The sequence below is a fragment of the Equus asinus genome, chromosome 20, assembly GCF_041296235.1.
Source record: "Equus asinus isolate D_3611 breed Donkey chromosome 20, EquAss-T2T_v2, whole genome shotgun sequence".
In the NCBI taxonomy this organism is placed as follows: domain Eukaryota; kingdom Metazoa; phylum Chordata; class Mammalia; order Perissodactyla; family Equidae; genus Equus; species Equus asinus.
This window is the reverse complement of record NC_091809.1, coordinates 88,587,790-88,605,872: the sequence shown is the minus strand read 5'-3', so window position 1 is coordinate 88,605,872 and position 18,083 is coordinate 88,587,790. Positions and strand designations below refer to the sequence as shown.

The window sequence follows — 18,083 nt, the reverse complement described above, 5'->3', positions numbered from 1 at the left end:
AAAAGGCAATCAATGGAGACCCACTTCAAACAATCAAGATTTTGTATTTAATAGACAAGAACGTTGCAGCAGCTATTCTATCTAAGGTGAAAGATGTAAAAGAGGATATGCTTACAATAATGACCAAAGAAGAAACATCAAAAGACAAATAGAAATAGTGCTTTTAATTGAAATATTAAAACTAGAAACTACAATCAGTCAAAAAACCAACCCAGGCTTGGTTTAGGGGAAATTCAGATCATAAAATAAAGCCCGGGTGAACTTAAAAGTAGATTAATAAAAAAGATCATATATGAAAATAATGAATAGAACCTCAATAACCTGTTAAAAAAAATCAAGATAATAACATAGGCTTAAACCACAGGACAACTACTAAATTACTGCAATGCAAAAACTATACAAGTAGCTTAATTAAATGAGAAACAAAGAGGGAAGCCAGTTCGGTGGCATAGTGGTTAAGTTTGCGCACTCCACTTTGGTGGCCTGAGGTTCTCAGGTTTGGATCCTGGGCTTGGACATAGCACTACTGGTCAAGCCACACTGTGGTGGCATCCCACATAAAATAGAATAAGATTGGCCATAGAGGTTAGCTCAGGACCAATCTTAGTCACACGCACACACACACACAAAAACATGAGAAACAAAGGTGTAAAAAAGAACATGTTCTTTTAATTACATGTAGAAAATCATCACCCAAAATACAATACCCATTACCCATCATTCATACTCATGATAAATGAGGAATTTTAATCTCATAAAAGGAAATAAGGAAAGGCCTACTGTTAACATCATACTTATGGTCAAATATTGAATACATTCTCTGTACGACTGGAAATATCTAAGAAACACATCAACACACACCATTCATAGTCATAGTTGAACTATATTTCCCAAAATATAAGGCAAGAAAAACAATAAAAGCATAACTATCAGAATAGAAGAAATAAAAGTCTCCAGATGACTTTGCAGATGACACAACAGTTAAAGTAGAAAATCAAAATAAATCTAGAGCAACCTACTAGAATTAGTAACTGAATTAAGCAAGGTTATAGAACTCAAGGCCCATATTGGAAACCAAATATATTTTATAATCTAGCTGTGAATAATTTGAAAATTAAACTTAAACTTCCCTTTATAATAATGTCCTAAAATAAACCACCTGAGGAGATGAACAATGCCTCATTTGCCACCCTGAGTGATTATACATGTCACCTATATGGGAGGGTTCATAGCACTGGGAGGCATGGTAGAGTGGCTGTAGATATGAGATAAAAAGCAGATCTGGGATTGGAGAATATGGAGAGATTAACAGTCAGAATCAGTAGATCCCTCATCACCATCCTTGGACAAACTGGGTGGTTATTAGAATCCCATATCATTGAGCACAGATCATGTGTCTCTATTCCATCAAGGATCTCAGGTCATCAGGGTTTAGAAACATCTGGTCACCAACTAGTGATGGCTGTAGATACCACTGCCTACTCATTATTCATGATGAACCTGCAGGATGAAGCCTGCTTACTCCCTGAGATTCCGTGAACCCTCTCCCCTAAATTTCCATTGTGGATACCTATCTCCCAAAGTCATGGCCCAGTACAATCCTAAGGTCCCAGAAGTACAAGATGGAGCAATTGCTACTCAGAGAACTTGGATCATGAGAGAACCCACACTTGATGCCAAGTGAACTTTTTATACTGAGTCCAGAATTCCTTCTCAGGACACTTCTGAGGAAAAGCTAACTATAGGCTTCCTACTCTTGTGAGGAAAGAGCTTCATTTGGGGTTAGGAGATGCTGTTAAAAAAAGGATGTCTTGGGGCCGGCCTGGTGGTGCAGCAGTTAAGTTTGCACGTTCTGCTTTGGTGGCCCAGGGTTCATAGGTTGGGATCCCAGATGAGGACATGGCACTGCTTGGCAAGCCATGCTGTGGTAGGTGTCCCACATATAAAGTGGTGGAAGACTGGCACAGATGTTCACTCAGGGCCGGTCTTACTCAGCAAAAAGAAGAGGATTGGCAGCAGATGTTAGCTCAGGGCTACTCTTACTCAAAAAAAAAAAAAAAAAAAAAAAAGCATGCCTTGAAGTTTTCCCCTGTGTTTGCTAACTCAGGTACTTTTCTCTTTAACTCGTTTCACATCTTGAACTGGTTTCCTTAATGAGTTGTGGCTTCAGCCATTGTAGCAATAGGGTGACGAGAAGGCAGAAATAAAAGAGAATATAGATAAGAATTGATTTCCTCCAATGTCCATGAATGAGAGTTTGAGGGGCACATGTGTGTGTGTGGAGAGAGAGTGGCTGTATCTAACCTGGAATGGAGAACTGAAGAATTTCTGTGAAACAGGGACCAGAGCAGACACTGTTTGGCTAAGTAGCCTGTTATTTCTATTTCTCTCAGCTCATAAGTAGATTGGGAAAGAGTTGGAAATAAAAATGATAATGACATTGGGACAACACTACGTGCTGCAGGAACCCTCAGTGCTGCAGCATCTGCCCTGCTGTCTCACTGCAGGAGGAGAACGGGCTTAGTAATTCATTCCTGAGGACTGCTGTAGCCTTTCAGCTCACTGGAAATGGTGAGGCTGACCAGAAAAGGAAACATGGAGCTACACCATTGTTGAGGGAGCCCACGACCAAAGTCCTAACCTTTCCTCTATCACTGTAGTCATAAAGGGAACCAGCAACCTGAAGAATGGAGATGGGTCTGGGCAAACAGAGAAAACATTTTCCATTGAGAGAGAATTACTGTGGAAATAGAAAAGAATGGCAAATCAACTTATGCCTAGCATATATATTTAGATTAAAGAGACTGTTCCGGTATTTAAAATAAAAACAGACGAAGTAGCTTTGAAGAAGGTAAAATTTTATTTTACAATGAAGAAATATTTATTATGTGCACAATACAGTATTGTTAAATACAGTCATGCACTGCATAATGATGTTTCAGTCAAGGATGGACCGCATATACAACAGTGGTCCCTTAAGATTAGTATCATATAGCGTAGGTGTGTAGTAGGCTATACCATCTAGGGTTGTGCAAGTACACTCTGTGATATTCACACAAAGATGAAATCGCTTAACAACCCATTTCTCAGAACATATCCCTGTCCTTAAGCAAGGCATGTCTGTATAGGCAGAATGTTGTACAGTAGATCTTGAGAACTTACTAAAATTGCATAACTGAAACTTTACATTTATTGAATAGCAACACCTTAAAAATTTGTTGAGAGGTTAGATCTCATGTTAAATGTCCTTACCACAATTAAAAAAAGACTGATTGATATCAGACTATTATATAACAAAGTCAAAAACAATGTGTAGAGGAAAAACATATTTTGCACTCAGATACCTATCTGTAAGTTGAAATAAAGATAGTTGATTTAAAAAAAGAAATATGTATTACGCAAAAAGATGAAATTAAGAAATGATTTGTGATTCTTTAATCAAGTTTTTCTGTATCAAAGCAAAGCAAAGGTACTAATATGTAAAGTAGACTAATAGTCATTCTTAACATTAATTATTTCAGAAAACAGAGAAAGTTCAACACCAATCTGGATTAGCACTTACGTGCTAGGAAATGAGGAAGACACACAAACATTTTATTATTTATTTCCCACAATAAGTCTTAGTATATTTATTTCTGATGATGAACTCAATCCAATTAAATTAAATTTAGTAAAGGTCAGTAATTAGCAACATCACTGTGATAATGAAATTCTATCTGATTTCAATGTCCAGGCTATCAAACGTCCACAGTGTTTACCCTCTACATCATGTCACCTGCAAGAGCATCCTGGTCATGAAGTAGCTCAACTTAGTTTTAGCCATTACCATGACCTTCTCCTGCTTCATTAATGGCTACATGGATTGAGCATATCAACGTCTATCTTGTGGCACCCAAGATTTTCCCATGATGCTCCCAGCTCCTTCTGCAGGTCAGCATCCCATGGGTTCTCCTTCCTACCCCACACCAAGGGAATTTAGCTGCTACCTTTTCTTTGGGTGTGTACTGCAGAGAGGGCACCTGCGTTGGAGAAACCCAGACCTAGTTTTAATCCTACCTCCTCCACTCATCAGCCGTGGACATTCGGGAATATCTCATAACTTTATATATTCTTTTAACTACCTGATAGGAATGCCTTCTTCATATGATATGTTTGAAGAATAACTGACATAAAAATCCCCTACATATATGTATTTATACACATAATTATATATATGTGTGTGTGTTTATGCATATGCATGCTTAAGCATGACTGTGTATTGATATACCATTTCCAGACCAAGTTATTTCTTTTTCATTCCACTGGGACAAATTATCACCCCTCTATATCTTGATGTAGACTCTAGGCAGTAGCCCATCCTAGTTTATAAGACACCGTCCTCTAAGAAAGTTTGTACCTTTATTATCCTGGGTAAGTCTATTCCTCATCCTGAATTTGAAACTGAGTAAAAAAGCAAAGCAAAGCAAAGTGGGTAAGACTTTATATATGGTGTATACTCAATCATTTTACCACAAGGAAAAGGCCTGAATACTGAAAGCCTGTCCCTTATAAGAATAGCTGTGCCTAGAGGTGGCTTCCTCTGCTGGAAAGATTTTGGAAACTCATACTTTTGCAGTTTTCTGACCCATTCCCAATAAAAGGCCTTAAGCTTTAGTATAAAAAGTTCTATAGAATAAGACTGGAACAGGAGTGGCCTTAACAGTGGCGTTTGGGAACTTGAAAAATGAGACCAGTAGAATCAATTATTTTTCCTCTGAAGGACACAGGACCTTGTACAGCTATTGCACAGGACATTGACACAGCTTATACTTTTCAGTAATCATGAGAGAAAATATTTATTATATTGTATGGGACACTTAAGTCATTGTTTTATGTTCAGTAACACTTAGTTCTACACAACAATCTAACAGGTACAGTTTTAAATCTTAATTTGTATTTTAGAAAAAGAAACCCAGAATTTATTTATCATTACATATCTTATAAAAGAAGAGACAGGATTTGAAGATAAACACTCTGTATATAAAATCTTCACTCTGGGTATATGCATGGCTTATGTTTTCCTTTCCTTGATCCTCTGATGAACCTGGTGTATTCTGGGCAACAAAGGAACATACACGCGAAGACACCTTACTTGTGGGTGGTGGGTGGAGGGTGATTACGGACTGTCCCAGATAACATGCATGGTGGCAGACAGGCTTTGCTATGTCTCTTCAGATCAAAGATAGAGGAAAATATGGAGATATGGGAGAGCAACCATGTTATATCAAGACTGCACTGCCTTTAGGAGGGATTAGACATCTTTCTTTGAGAATACAAAAAAAAGGTAAATGGCAAATAAGCATTTCTCCTAACTTAAACCAAATACAGCGTGCATCCCAAAGATCAGTAAAATTTTTAAAGTGAAAAAGGAGACAACAAGGAAGAGATGATGTGAATGGTGCAGATGAGCTCAGGGATAGAGATGAAACCCAGAACAAGGGGCACTACAAGAAGTGGGTGAGGGAAACAGAACGTTCACGAGCTCGGTGGGCACAGTGTCATGGGAGCTGGACAGTTCCAAGGATTGAAATACGGATAAGCAGTCCGGGAAAAGCGACATTTAGAGAACTTGTAGATGAGTGACCCATGGTTTGTGACATTGAAAAATGAGACAGTGCTTGCTTCACAGTCAAGGAAAACCCCAACATGATGGGGAGGAACAGTCACAGAAAGAGTTAAGACATGGGGATCAGAGGTGGAAGAGTCCTCAAAGGCATTGTACTCTGATTCTTTCTGTAACCCTATAACCCAGTAGCCATACTGAGGTCTGTATCTGGCGTAAACATTTGGATGATTTGTGCCTCGCCTAACATCATACTTTATATTATGGGAACGTGTTCTACAGTATACCCCCAGGATCCAGGCATTTTTCTTGGACACATCTATTTCCCAGTAATGTTTCCCTGAAGAGAAATATGGAGAGCCCAAGATACCATAATTATAATACTCAACAGGCCAAATTGGCACAGACGTCACTTGCCTCTGATCTTCTGAAAGTATAAGATTCAAATTTAGGTTGACTGGATTCAGTGTGATATCCACTGCAGAAAAAAAATTATAAAATCAGATGACAAATATGCAGTAGGTGTATCTGGTGACATTGTGAGGAGGAAATTTGGGAAGTGATTACGAAAAACATGTATTGATGGATTGAAGAAGAGGGTAAAACACTGGAGAAATGTATTATACATATATATTTTTATATATACATATGTGTGTATATACACACATATATGTATGTATGTACACATATGTATATACATATAAGCATGTAATGTATATATAATATATATATGTACACACACACAAATATATATGGAGGTAATGAGATGAGAACACATGGGACTAATATTATGGGATCTAACTGAGACCACAAACTTCTGAAAAGGGATCAGAACACAGTGATTCGAAGACCCAATAACTTCTTCTTACCCCAGTAGCACTGGACATGTGTTAGCTCTGAAATGATAAAACATTCAATGATGTTGATTAGAAGCAAGTGATTAAGCACTGATACCTATCTCTTCTCCAGAGTAAAGGCAGGGGAGGGGAGTACTGTGAGGCTACGAACTGATGAATGAGAGGATAAACCAGATACATAGCCATACTTTCTTAGATACAAGCCTATCTTCTTCAATAATATCCCTTCTTCTCTGAATACCATCCTCCTTTCTATCCTCTCTTTGAAACTATACCAGCTCTCCAATTTATTCCCTAAAACCACAAGAATCCTCACCCATGATCCTGCCCTTGCTCTCCTCACCTCTAAACATGTGCAGCATTCCACTCAGATCTGGAGCACGGAATACACTCTTCAGTGTCTTGGAAATCGTTTTTGGCTTCTTCAGCTTCCAGATCTCACTCCTAGGAAGTACAAAAAATGTTAACCCTGCATCTCTTACCTTCTGTCCCTCCAATACCACTGCCTTCCTCTCCTTCCATGCCATTTATGTACTTGAACTCTCTTCCCTGAGAAGCCTGAGGAGGGGAGAAGGGAGAGTGCTGACACTGGAGCCAGAAGAAATGTGCTCAGTCTACCTTCCTCTGTGTGACCTTGGGAAGGTCTTCACCTTAAAGAAACAGTTTCCTCTTCTAAAAATGGAGTAATTAATCCTTCCCTTGATATCTCAAAGAAATAATACAAAATTAGATGAAAGAATGCATAAGAAAAGACTTTGCTACCTCTAAAAAAGGTATGTAATATTTGGAAAAGCCATCATAGTGGATCTCCCGGGGAGGGGCCATAGTCACGTGTTCCCAGGCAGATCAATAGTGAGGCTACAGATCCTGCCTATGATGTGGGTCTCTTTTTGGAGAGCCTGTGATCTTGTGTCCTAGTCAAATCCTGAACTCCAGTGGTGTGGCCTACAAACAACATTTGAGATCCCCAGTGTTCTGGAATAGAGTTAAAATCACTTGGCAAAGGAGGAGATATGACCACCCAACTAAAAATGTTTAGATTTTCATGTGTTTGTGAGGAACTTGATGCTGCCAGATGGTTTGGCAACTTTAGACACACGGCCTATGCTTTCCCATATAAGCTTCTAAGGTGTGTGAACAAGAAGAGATTAATTATTGGCACTAGAGTCAAAGCTACTAACCCTGAGGTTCAGAGAACCTTGTAGAATGACCTTGTCTCTTCCATTTCCATGTAAGCAAAGAAAATATAAAATAGTTGCCACCATAGCCTATTTAGGGCTTGATGAAGCCCTCCATGTAATAAGATAAGTACTTATGAAATACAGGAACCCAGAGCAAGGACAATTGGTGAGTAAAATGAGTGAAGTCACAGGAGTCTGAAAATGAAATTCCTGATCCCCATTATCCACACTGGGCCCATAACTCTGAGAGCTCCAACCACCAAATTCACTACCATAGAATCTGGTCCAATCTCAAAAGACATGGAACACTTAAATCCTCCTCTATGACTAGCAATTTAAAATAACACTACATCCAAATTTCCCTGCTTTGGGAGATTCTTCATTCTGGTTGACTACCAGATAACTCTCATGGCTACAAACCTTTCTTGACAGCACAAAAGCACCACTCTTGGTAACCCATACGCACCATTTCATGATTCCACTCATGTCCTAGGAAGAAGAGAGAAAACATGAGCAAAGGAGTATAAGGATTAGAGGAGGCTTGATGAAAGAAAGAATAGAAAAACAATGGAGAAAATCAGAGAAATCAAAAGTGAACAATTTGAAAATATCAACAAAACTGACAAAACTTTAGTTAGACATACCAGGAAAAAAAGAGAGAGGAGGCACATTACTAAAATCAGGAATGACAGAGAAGACGTTATCACTGACTTTCACAAAGATTAAAACATTACAAAGTCTATGAACAATTGTATGCCAACAAAGCAGATAATCTAGATAAAATGGACAAATTGTTAGAAACACAGGAACTACCAATACTGATTGAAGAACTAGAGGGCCCAGCCTGGTGGCGCAGTGGTTAAGTGTGCTCGTTCTGCTTCAGTGGTCTGGGATTCGTCAGTTTGGATCCCTGGGTGTGGACATTGCACCGCTTGGCAAGCCATGCTGTAGTAGGTGTCCAACATATAAAGTGGAGGAAGATGGGCAAGGATGTTAGCTCAGGGCCAGTCTTCCTCAGCAAAAAGAGGAGGATTGACAGCAGATGTTAGCTCAGGGATGATCTTCCTCAAAAAAAAAAAAAAAAAAATCTAAAAAAACAAAAAGAAGAACTAGAAAATCTGAATAGACCTAAAGCATATAGTGATTGGACTGGAAATCAAAAACTCCCTGCAGAGAAAAGTCCAGGCCCAGATGGTTTCACTGGTGAATTCTTCAAAAGGTTCAAAGAAGAAATAACACAAATAGTTCACAAATTCTTCCAAAAAACAGAAAAGGAGGGAACACATCCCAATTTGTTCTATGAGGCCAGTACTATTCTGGTTCTAAAACCAGACGGAGACACCACATTTAAGTAAACTACAGACCGTGATCCCTCATGAATACAAACATAAATTTCATCAACAAAACACTAGAAAATTGAAGCCAACAAAGTATAAAAGATTATACACCATGGTCAAGTGGAATTTATCACAGAAATGCAAGGTTGGTTTAACATAAGAAAAACAGTCAATATACTATATCATATTAATAGAATAAAAGATAAAAATCACATGATGATTCCAATAGAGACAGAAAAAAATCATTTGACAAAATTCAACATCCCTTCATGATAAAAACAAAAAAGGAAAAATAACAACAAACTTGGAACAGAGAGAAGCTTCCTCGGCCTGATAAAAGGCATCTATGGAAAACCTCTAGCTAACATCATACTTAATGGTGAAAAAACTGAAGGCTTTTTCCATAGCCCTAAGATCAGGAACAAGACAAGAATGTCTGTTCTCACTACTTCTATTCAAAATAGAATTAGAGGTTCTTGTCAGGGCAGTTAGGTAAGGAAAATAAATACAAGCAGCTCTATTGGAAAGAAAAACTATCTCTATTTGCCGAATATATGATCTTATATAGAGAAAAGATCTGCTCTATACACTGCCTATAGGTGACCGCTTCCATTTTTTAAATTTTACCTCACATGCAGGCAGTGCTGATTCCAGACTTCACATAATCTAATTATTGTCTATTGTCTGCATTTATGCATCCAGGATGATACATTACACAAAGAAGAGGAAACAGGTACCAGCAACTCAGAATATGTAAATACAAACTACTATTTACCAACCACATTGTTCCCTCCCCTATGCCCACTTGCCACGAATGGTACTGATATTCACTCAGTCCCTGTTCTAAACACTCAAACCTCTTACCAAGCTAGTCCATTCTACATCCTTAACTTCCTTTGGCCTAGTGCATTTTCACATCATCACCACCATGGATTTACTTGTGTTGAAAAATACTTACCAATATATTTGGCCTTACTCTTAAACGTCACCAACTAGGTTTACAACCAAAGGAATATTTTTGCTCTCCATATTATTATAGTTTGGTTGTACATGACAAAGAAGCCAATTAAAATTGCCTTAACTAAAAAAGAGGATTGTGGCCAGAGAAATATTACTTTAGTCAAAAATGGACTGGAAGCTCAAATCCTGTCACCGATCTGGCCTTTCCGTGTTTCAATTCTCTTTTCTTCCTTATCTGTTGACTTTATTCTCAGAGCTTAATTGATAGAAACTTGAATCTCCTGGCAAATAAGGCAAATAAGGGCTCTACAGGGCCAAAGGAACCTCTTAGTCTCAACACCAGGATTAAAGCTCGAGGATACAGAAGAGAAAATAACTTAGATTGTGTTTCAAGAACCTCAGATTGGGCGGTTCTTACCTGCAGCAGCTGTGTAGTTGACCATTCACTGCGACGCTCCAGATCTGAGATGAGCTCTTTCACCAACTGGTTCTGCTGAACCAGCTCATCCTCAGCCTCGGCCAAGGTATCCAGTGTCTTCTTCTCCTCTTCCTCCAGTTTGTTCAGTTCTCTCTGCTCCTCACTGTCCAGGATGCTTCTAAGCTGATTAAATTCTGTTTGTATCCTTTGTTTCTCAGTCTGTATATGATACTGTGAGATTGGACAAGAGAAAGTCTATCAGCTTGAGAACCTACTGTGCAAGAGATTAGGAGCCAGGAACAGAAATATTTTTTCAAAGAGTTTTAACCGTGAGGGGAGTAGAGGCAGGGGGACAATTTTTGAAACAGCTGCTTTTCTCCTACTATTTGCCTTTCAGTATATTCCAAAACAGGCCTCACACTGTCTTATTTATGCCAACTCTGGGACAAAATATAAAACCTGAGTGAGATTTACATTGTAGACAGCTGTCCTGAACATTCATGCCTCCATGCATTACTACAATCCCAAGTTTGAACCTGGAGGAAAATCTTGGTCTTTTGCCTGGTGTCTTCACTGGAAGTACCAGAGCCTCACTGGAAAGAAGAAGAAAAGACAGAATTCTCCAGCTTTCCTCATCATAGAGTCTTTCTTTATGCTCAATTCCAAATATCTGTGTGTACTTGTAACAAAACCACTCTTCAGCCTTCACCCCCAACAGAGACAGGAGAGAGAAATCAAAGGGCTTCATTCAAGAGGACAAAGAACGAGGGGCTCCCTTGTGATTTGGACTGAAGGTCCTGCCAAGATTCCTGTCTCAGAAATCCCTCAGGAAGAGTCTCTTCCTACCTTCCAGGAAGTTCTCTTTTCTCTAACATCAGCTTCCAACTTCTCAGCTTCCTGCTGCTCCTTCCTCAGCCTCTCCAGAGCTGCCTGGAGCTTCTCCTATGAGAGAGAAATCACATCAGAGTCAAGCTATGGGCTTTCTCAGTACCTGGATAGACCATAAATGGGGAAGAAATCAGGCTGATCTCAGAAGAAACTAGTTTATAGAAATTGTGATTAGAATCTGATGGTTAGAATCTGTGACATGAGAGAAAATCTCAGGAGGTGAATGTGTTCTTTATTCCTGGGTGAAGTCATCATCCCCTCATCAAGATTAGCCTTATTCTCTATTTTCTTAGAGTAAGTATCAACTCTGCTGTAGCAAGGGAAGTGTTATCCTCTTACTGACATTCTTTCCACACCCAACCCACAATGTTGAACATCAACTATCCTGCTGAGAGCAGCAGTGGAAGCTAACCTTGCAAGAGGAATTCCCCATCCATACAACAAAAGAGAAAAAAGGAAAACCTCTCACCCTTGGCCAAGAGTCTAGGCTGTAAACTCTAGACTCATCTTTTGTGTAAATGAAAGGAATACCTAGAAGTGTCCTTCAGGCATTAGAAGCTGAGCCTAGGGTATGAGACATACATGGAGGGAGATTACAGGGCTCAGTACTATGGTGCCAAGGTGAGTAAAAAAGGATGAAAAGGTGAGATTTCCCACCAAGTATCATCTTCTGCTCTTTCTCCCTCCATCCTGGGCCCTACCTGACATTCCTTGACTGCCTCCTCCATGAGGGATGTGTGGTGACCTCGGTGTTCCTGAGACCGTTCACAAAGCCAACAAATGACCTTTCTATCCTCCTTACAGAAGAGCAGGAGTTTCTCTTCATGGCGCACACAGAGATTTCTCTTCTGCTCTTCCTCTGGGCTCAACTTGACCTCTCTGAGTCTCTCTACTATCTTGGCCAGATGCTGATTTGGCCATAGGTTTCCAAGTGAGTATCTGATACCACACACAGGACAGCCGTTTTCCCCTCGTGGGCTGATTTCTGCTTCCTTGTTGTTGGCAGTGATACAGGTTTGGCAGAAGCTGTGGCCACAGCCTAGACTCAAGGATTCTGTCAAAAGCTCCAGGCAGACAGAGCAGGTCTCCTCTTCCTGTTTGTTCGTCAGGATTTTTAAAGCCATAGTAAGGCTCTCCAGGCTTCTTCTTGTCCTAATTCCTGAGGTTCTCCTTGCTTAAAGATTCCTGGATAGCTAGGTGGATTGAAAAGAGATAGTGTAAGAATGGCATGAATAAAAGGGCTCAAATTGCGCAGACATTAAGGACTGGCCAACACTGAAATGCTGAAGGACAAAAAAGAAGAAGAAGGAAACAAACCAGAAATGGAATTCAGTGGCCCGAGTAAGCCAGTAATGCCTCAGGCTTTTGCATTTTCTCTTCTTTCAGCCTGGAATGGTCCTTCCCTTGATAATTGCATGACTTCATTTTACACTTCGTTCAGCTCTCTCCTTATATGTCCTCTCACCAGAAGGGCCTAATACAACTAATTTACCTACAGCACAACCACCAATACATCATTCAACGTACATTTGCCATCTTTTTCTTATTATCACTATATAATAAATAATGTCTTTCTTTAATTATTCTACTCCTAAAATGTAACCCACACGTAGATCAGACACTTCATTTTGATTCACTGATGTGTCCCTAGTGCCCAGAACCCACAGGAACACAACGTTTGATGAATATATAAAGAATGTCTTCATTTCTCCATAGATGATTAGATTTTTTATTTAAATCAGCATTTCATCTTTTTTTCCCCCATTAACTAGCTGTTCTCTAATAGTGAACTTTGGGACCAAAGATATGGTTTCCAGGGAAGTATTTACCTCCTAATGTCCCATACAGGGTTTCCAATGCCCTCATGTTCACTCTCCAGGTACATCCACAGAAACAGCAAGGACCACAACAACGGAGTAATCTTATCACTAATAATTGTATAATCAGTTACAATTTATAAATCACTTTGACCTGTTTATTCCTCACACAAAAATCCTTGAGAAATAACGATTCCCTCAGATGTGTAAACAGAATCAAGTGACTTACAAAGAGTATTCAATCCAATAAACTGAATTGGGGTGAATAAAATGTCCTTAGGGTTCTCTTTCAGAGGTCTGGCAGTTGTGATCAACACTATCACACAGAGGTACATGTATTTGGGAAATCAAATAATTTCCCAAATAGGAGAATATGAAAAATATTCCCCTTGAATAAGCAACGATTGACTGAAAGGAGAATGATGAGAAGGGGACATAGAATGAGAAAGAGAACAACATTTCAGGGAGAAGGAATCACATATATGAATGCCCTGTTAATGGAGAACACAGCATCTTCTACAAGCTTTAAAATGCCAGTATAGCTGGTGTGCAGAGAACTGCTAGGCCTCTGGCATTACATGAGCCTGCAGGGATCAAAGATGTGACCCTTCCTAAATGATCTAAAAGTGACAGTCAGTGTCTTTCCAAAGAGCTGGGTTCAGTGATGGGAGGTTGCAGAACCAGTTGATGGAAGAAATGGAGAGAAGCAGATGAGAGTGAGAAATAAGGTGAGATAAAAGGGACAGAATTAAAAATTCGATTGGACATGTCAGACAAAGGGTTATCATCTGGCTAAAGTTCTCTCTCCCTATAAGAAGGGTATTGGTACTACTTTCTCCTAGTACTTTTTTTAATTTTATTTTTATTGTTTTTGCAAAAGCAGACCTCAGCTTCCACAAGGGGGTTGTGACTCTTGTGATGAAATATTTTTCTGTAAAGTCATGGCAGCTATGCTCATGGTTCTTACAAGGTAATCAATCTATTGGAGCAAGACTTACCTAAGCTATGTCAGCTTCCTACATATCCACCTGGTTTTGTTCTCTTACAAATGACTAAGGGGGGTAAAGTACCTCCTATACCACTGTATGTATTCTCACTGAGAGCTCACCTGAGGTAGCCATGTCAACATTCTCTGTCTTCTGACCTGTGAGCCCCTGCTAAACTAAGTGAACCTAGTTGGTTTATGTCCTGTTGTCATATGAGTGGGAATGGCAAACCAAACCTGAAATTATTGCTGGTGGCCAGTCAAAGGGCATGTCACAGAGTAGGAGCATGGTGATGCTGACTCTTAGAACCTAGATTCAATATGGACAAGGAAACATGAAGCAAAATAAAAAAAAGGAAGATCTCAGTAGGTATGAATGCCTTGATACTTGCTCTAATGGACTGAATTGTGTCCTCCACACAGAGATGTTCATCTGTGTGAATGCGACCTTATTTGGAAACAAGGTCTTCGCAGATGTAATCAAGTTAAGATGAGGTCATGTTGGAATAGAATGGGCTATAAATCCAATGAACTGTGTCCTTATAAGAAAACGAGAGGGCACAGAGACACTTAGGAAAGAAGGTCATGTGACAATGGTGGCAGAGATTGGAGTAGTGCAGCAACAAGGAAAGGAACGTCAAAGATTGCTGGAAAACACCAGAAACTAAGAGAGAGACATGGAACAGATTCTCCCTTAGAACCTCCAGAAGAAACCAAATCTACCACGGCTTTGATTTTGGATTTCTTGCCTCTTGAACTGTGAAAGAATAGGTTCCTATTGTTTTAAGCTCTCCAGTTTGTGGTAATTTGTTACAACAGTCCTAGGAAACTAATATAGTTAAAAAGATTTGATAGTAAAAGAAAAGATCTGAGGTATGTAACGAACTATCAATCTTCCCCTTGCTCTGAAAAGAAAGGGTGAGGGCATGATGAAAGCTGTATGGAGATACATTTAGACCTAGAAATCCGCCCACGTCTCTAATCATCCATAAATTGAACCTGAGGAAGAATAAGGCTGAATGTGGGCTGGTGGGTGTAATCCAGCCAATGGTAGAGATACTGAAAATGGAGATACTGAGACCAGATGCTCTTAGCCCCTGGCTGTAGTGATAATTGGTTAGGTCAGGCTCTGAAGACTGGCAAGACCAGGGTTTACATAATATGATAATGTCCACCCCTGCTTATAACTGAAGCTATGGGCCAACCATGGGTATGAGATTCTCTGTTATACTTCAGCTTGTTCAGTATCCAACACATGTTGTGATACACCAAGAGCCTACAGAGGAGAGAGGAGTGGAACATGCTTTCTATTGTGGGGCTGTGGACTTCATGTTCACAGTGGGGCTGCAAGAAGTTGATATCAAAGCAGCTTCCACCATAATGGCCACAGAAGGAGGAAGGTACAGAGTAGCCAGATTCCCCAGACATGGGGAGTGACCCCACCAATGTCCAAGAGGGACCCTAAAGGCCAGCGGCAGTCTGGGAGGTAGAGAAGGGAACACAAGTAGCATCTGCCTGATAGAAGTCCCACGTCATTTGGCTTCCACAGTGTCAGACAATTATATCCTACACTTGAGTCTTCTCCCAACATCTGGACTCACAATATTGCAAACTCTATGCCTCTCTTCAGGTTAGAGAGTAAAATGAAGGTGTCTCCAGGGAGCAAAGTGCAGGGAAGGATGTCCCTTGAAGTTTTCAGACAACATCCTAGACACTTCTCTTGCTTCCTGAGTCAGGAACTGCAATTGGGGAAAATAGGACCTGTTTTTGGCATCCAGAGACCTGAGGAACTCAGAAACATTGCCTCTGCCACTCCCATCCCTCTATGCTCAGAGCTCCTGCTTCAGCCACCCCTAGAGTCCAGGGTTAAATATACTCCACACTGATGACCCTCTCCTCAAGATTTCTAGCAAAGCTTCTACCAGGTCACTGCAGATCCCCCACCCTAATTCAACTTTTAAAAAATGTTACCTCATAATATTAGTCACCTTCTTATATACTATATCCATTATTTATTGTTTACGATCTTGCCCCAACTAGAATATAAGCTCCTACATGTATTTAACATTTATTGTATGTTGAATTGATAGTCATTGCATTTTTTCACACCAGCAGCCTTCTTTAGTTTCCATGATTTAAATTTTAAAATTAAGTAAATAAATCTACTTCATCCTATGTGTTGGGCCTTGTTCTTGACCCTGGGACGACAATCAATATCTGGCCAGAAATGGACCCTATCAGGAGTAAGGCACAGACTCACAGGGAGGCAGACACAGTGACTTCTGGAAAATGGGAGTATAGGACAGAGTGGGCATATATCAGAATGTATGCAACATCAATCAGTGTGCTAATTGCTTAAAAGTGAGCTTAAGATGAGACATAGTGTCAAGTGATGGAGCAAACTTCTTAGCAAGCCCACTGAATCTTTGGGCTTCTTCTCAGCGATAATTGACTCATTAAATAGCTCTGAAAAAAGAAAAAGAGTCAGAAATGGAGGTAACAATCAACACAAAGGCATATCTAAGAGGAAGAATGATGAAGGGAAAGCTCTGAGGCAGGGGAGGACACTAGTACCAAGGGGCTACTGGAGTAAGAGTAAGCAGGTCTATTTAGGGAAGTGCAAGTAGATTCCTGAGACTGGGGCTCAGAAGGACACAGGATAAAAGGCAGCCTCAGGGACTGGCCCTATGGCCGAGTGGTTAAGTTCGCGTGCTCCGCTGCAGGCGGCCCAGTGTTTCGTTGGTTCGAATCCTGGGCACGGACATGGCACCGCTCATCTAACCACGCTGAGGCAGTGTCCCACATGCCACAACTAGAAGGAGCTACAACAAAGAATATACAACTATGTGCTGGGGGATTTTGGGGAGAAAAAGGAAAAAAATAAAATCTTTAAAAAAAAAAAAAAAGGCATCCTCAGAGGCAGGCAACAGTTAGATCATCTGCCCAGCTGTCTTCAGGCAGGCCAACAGCTGAGGATATGTCAGAAAGGCCACAGACAGCTCCTTGGTGGTTGCCGGGAGGGGAGTGACGGAATCAGCTTCAATATTACCTCTGCCATGCCCCCAATACTCCATTGTCTTTGATGCCCCATACTAGAAGCTTGGGCTTTCACATATTTGGAAAACAGAGATCTCTTTCACAAGGTTTTCTTCTGGGGAGGTGGAGGTGGACAGAAGAGAAGAGACTTTCTGTTCATCTCTTTAAAAGAAAGAGAGAGAGAGAGAGGATTTGGTTCAGCCTGGAGAAATAAGGTCCACTCCAGGAAACAAACAAGGCTCTACCTCCTCACACTCCATTCTTTCAAGGCCTACCCTCTCCAGACTCAAGACTGCCATCTGTCTGCACTGACAGCAGGAAACCTGCAAGCTGGCGTTTCTTCCCTTCAGAGCAAATCTGAGCTACAAAGGAAACGCACCTAACCTCGCCTAGTAATTTCTTCCTGGAGTCTCCCATCCCTGCCTCCCACAGACTTCCCCACACAGTGTCAGGCTCCAGCAGAGAAGCCTTGATTCCTGATTTAAGTGGTGAAAAAAACCAGGACAGGTATGGTCAGGATTTACTTACCAAACAGGGGCTCAGTCTGCTTGAAGTAGTTTCTCCCCAGGATCTGGCTGAGAAGTGAAAGTGAAATTTGGGGGCTGGCAGGAAGAGGAACCCGGAAGGAGCTTCGGGGCCAAATAGGCAGCGGTCCTTGGGGCCACTGGAGAGAGAGCAATGCTTTAACCCAGTGGTTTTCATGGGGAGAAAGGAGGATTTGCCCTGAAGGGATATTTGGCAACGTCAGTGGATGAATTTGGCTGTCTAACTGGGGAGATGTTACTGCCATCTAGTGGCTAGAGGCCAGGGATATGGATAATCATTCTACAATGCAGGACAGCTCCCACAACAAAGAATTATCCAGTCCAAAATGGCATAGTGCTGAGGTTGAGAAACTGTTTTAACCCTTTCTGCTTCCTAGGCCAGCTAGACATGAAGTGTCTCCTACCACTTTCATGGTTGTGCATAGGCCCTCAATTCAGCCTCCTGATTTGAATCGTC

At 40.6% G+C, this 18,083-nt stretch overlaps 1 protein-coding gene across 2 annotated transcripts; it reads right to left on the bottom strand.

Moving 5' to 3' along the window:
- Nucleotides 1-4,809: 4,809 nt before the first annotated feature.
- TRIM34 (tripartite motif containing 34) lies at nucleotides 4,810-17,839 on the bottom strand. 2 transcript variants are annotated; one of them, XM_014839656.3, is made up of 9 exons: nucleotides 17,610-17,819; nucleotides 17,095-17,243; nucleotides 11,945-12,436; nucleotides 11,202-11,297; nucleotides 10,356-10,586; nucleotides 8,107-8,129; nucleotides 6,803-6,903; nucleotides 6,472-6,498; nucleotides 4,810-6,080 (listed from the first exon to the last, which is right to left on the bottom strand). In XM_014839656.3, exons 3-9 carry the CDS (start codon nucleotides 12,365-12,367, stop codon nucleotides 5,515-5,517), a joined length of 1,467 nt encoding a protein of 488 aa, XP_014695142.3. In that variant the 5' UTR covers nucleotides 12,368-12,436; nucleotides 17,095-17,243; nucleotides 17,610-17,819; the 3' UTR covers nucleotides 4,810-5,514. The 2 variants fall into 2 exon arrangements, with proteins under 2 accessions (XP_014695142.3, XP_014695141.3); XM_014839655.3 differs by lacking the exon at nucleotides 17,095-17,243 and having other exon boundaries at nucleotides 17,610-17,839.
- Nucleotides 17,840-18,083: the final 244 nt, after the last annotated feature.

Coding starts and splice junctions, on each gene's coding strand:
- TRIM34 (XM_014839655.3), bottom strand. CDS start 12,367: ATGGCTTTAAAAATCCTGACGAACAAACAGGAAGAGGAGACCTGCTCT. Junction 11,298..11,944: donor AGGCAGTCAAGGAATGTCAG/GTAGGGCCCAGG, acceptor TCTCTCTCATAG/GAGAAGCTCCAGGCAGCTCT. Junction 6,904..8,106: donor ATGAGTGGAATCATGAAATG/GTGCGTATGGGT, acceptor TGTACTTCCTAG/GAGTGAGATCTGGAAGCTGA.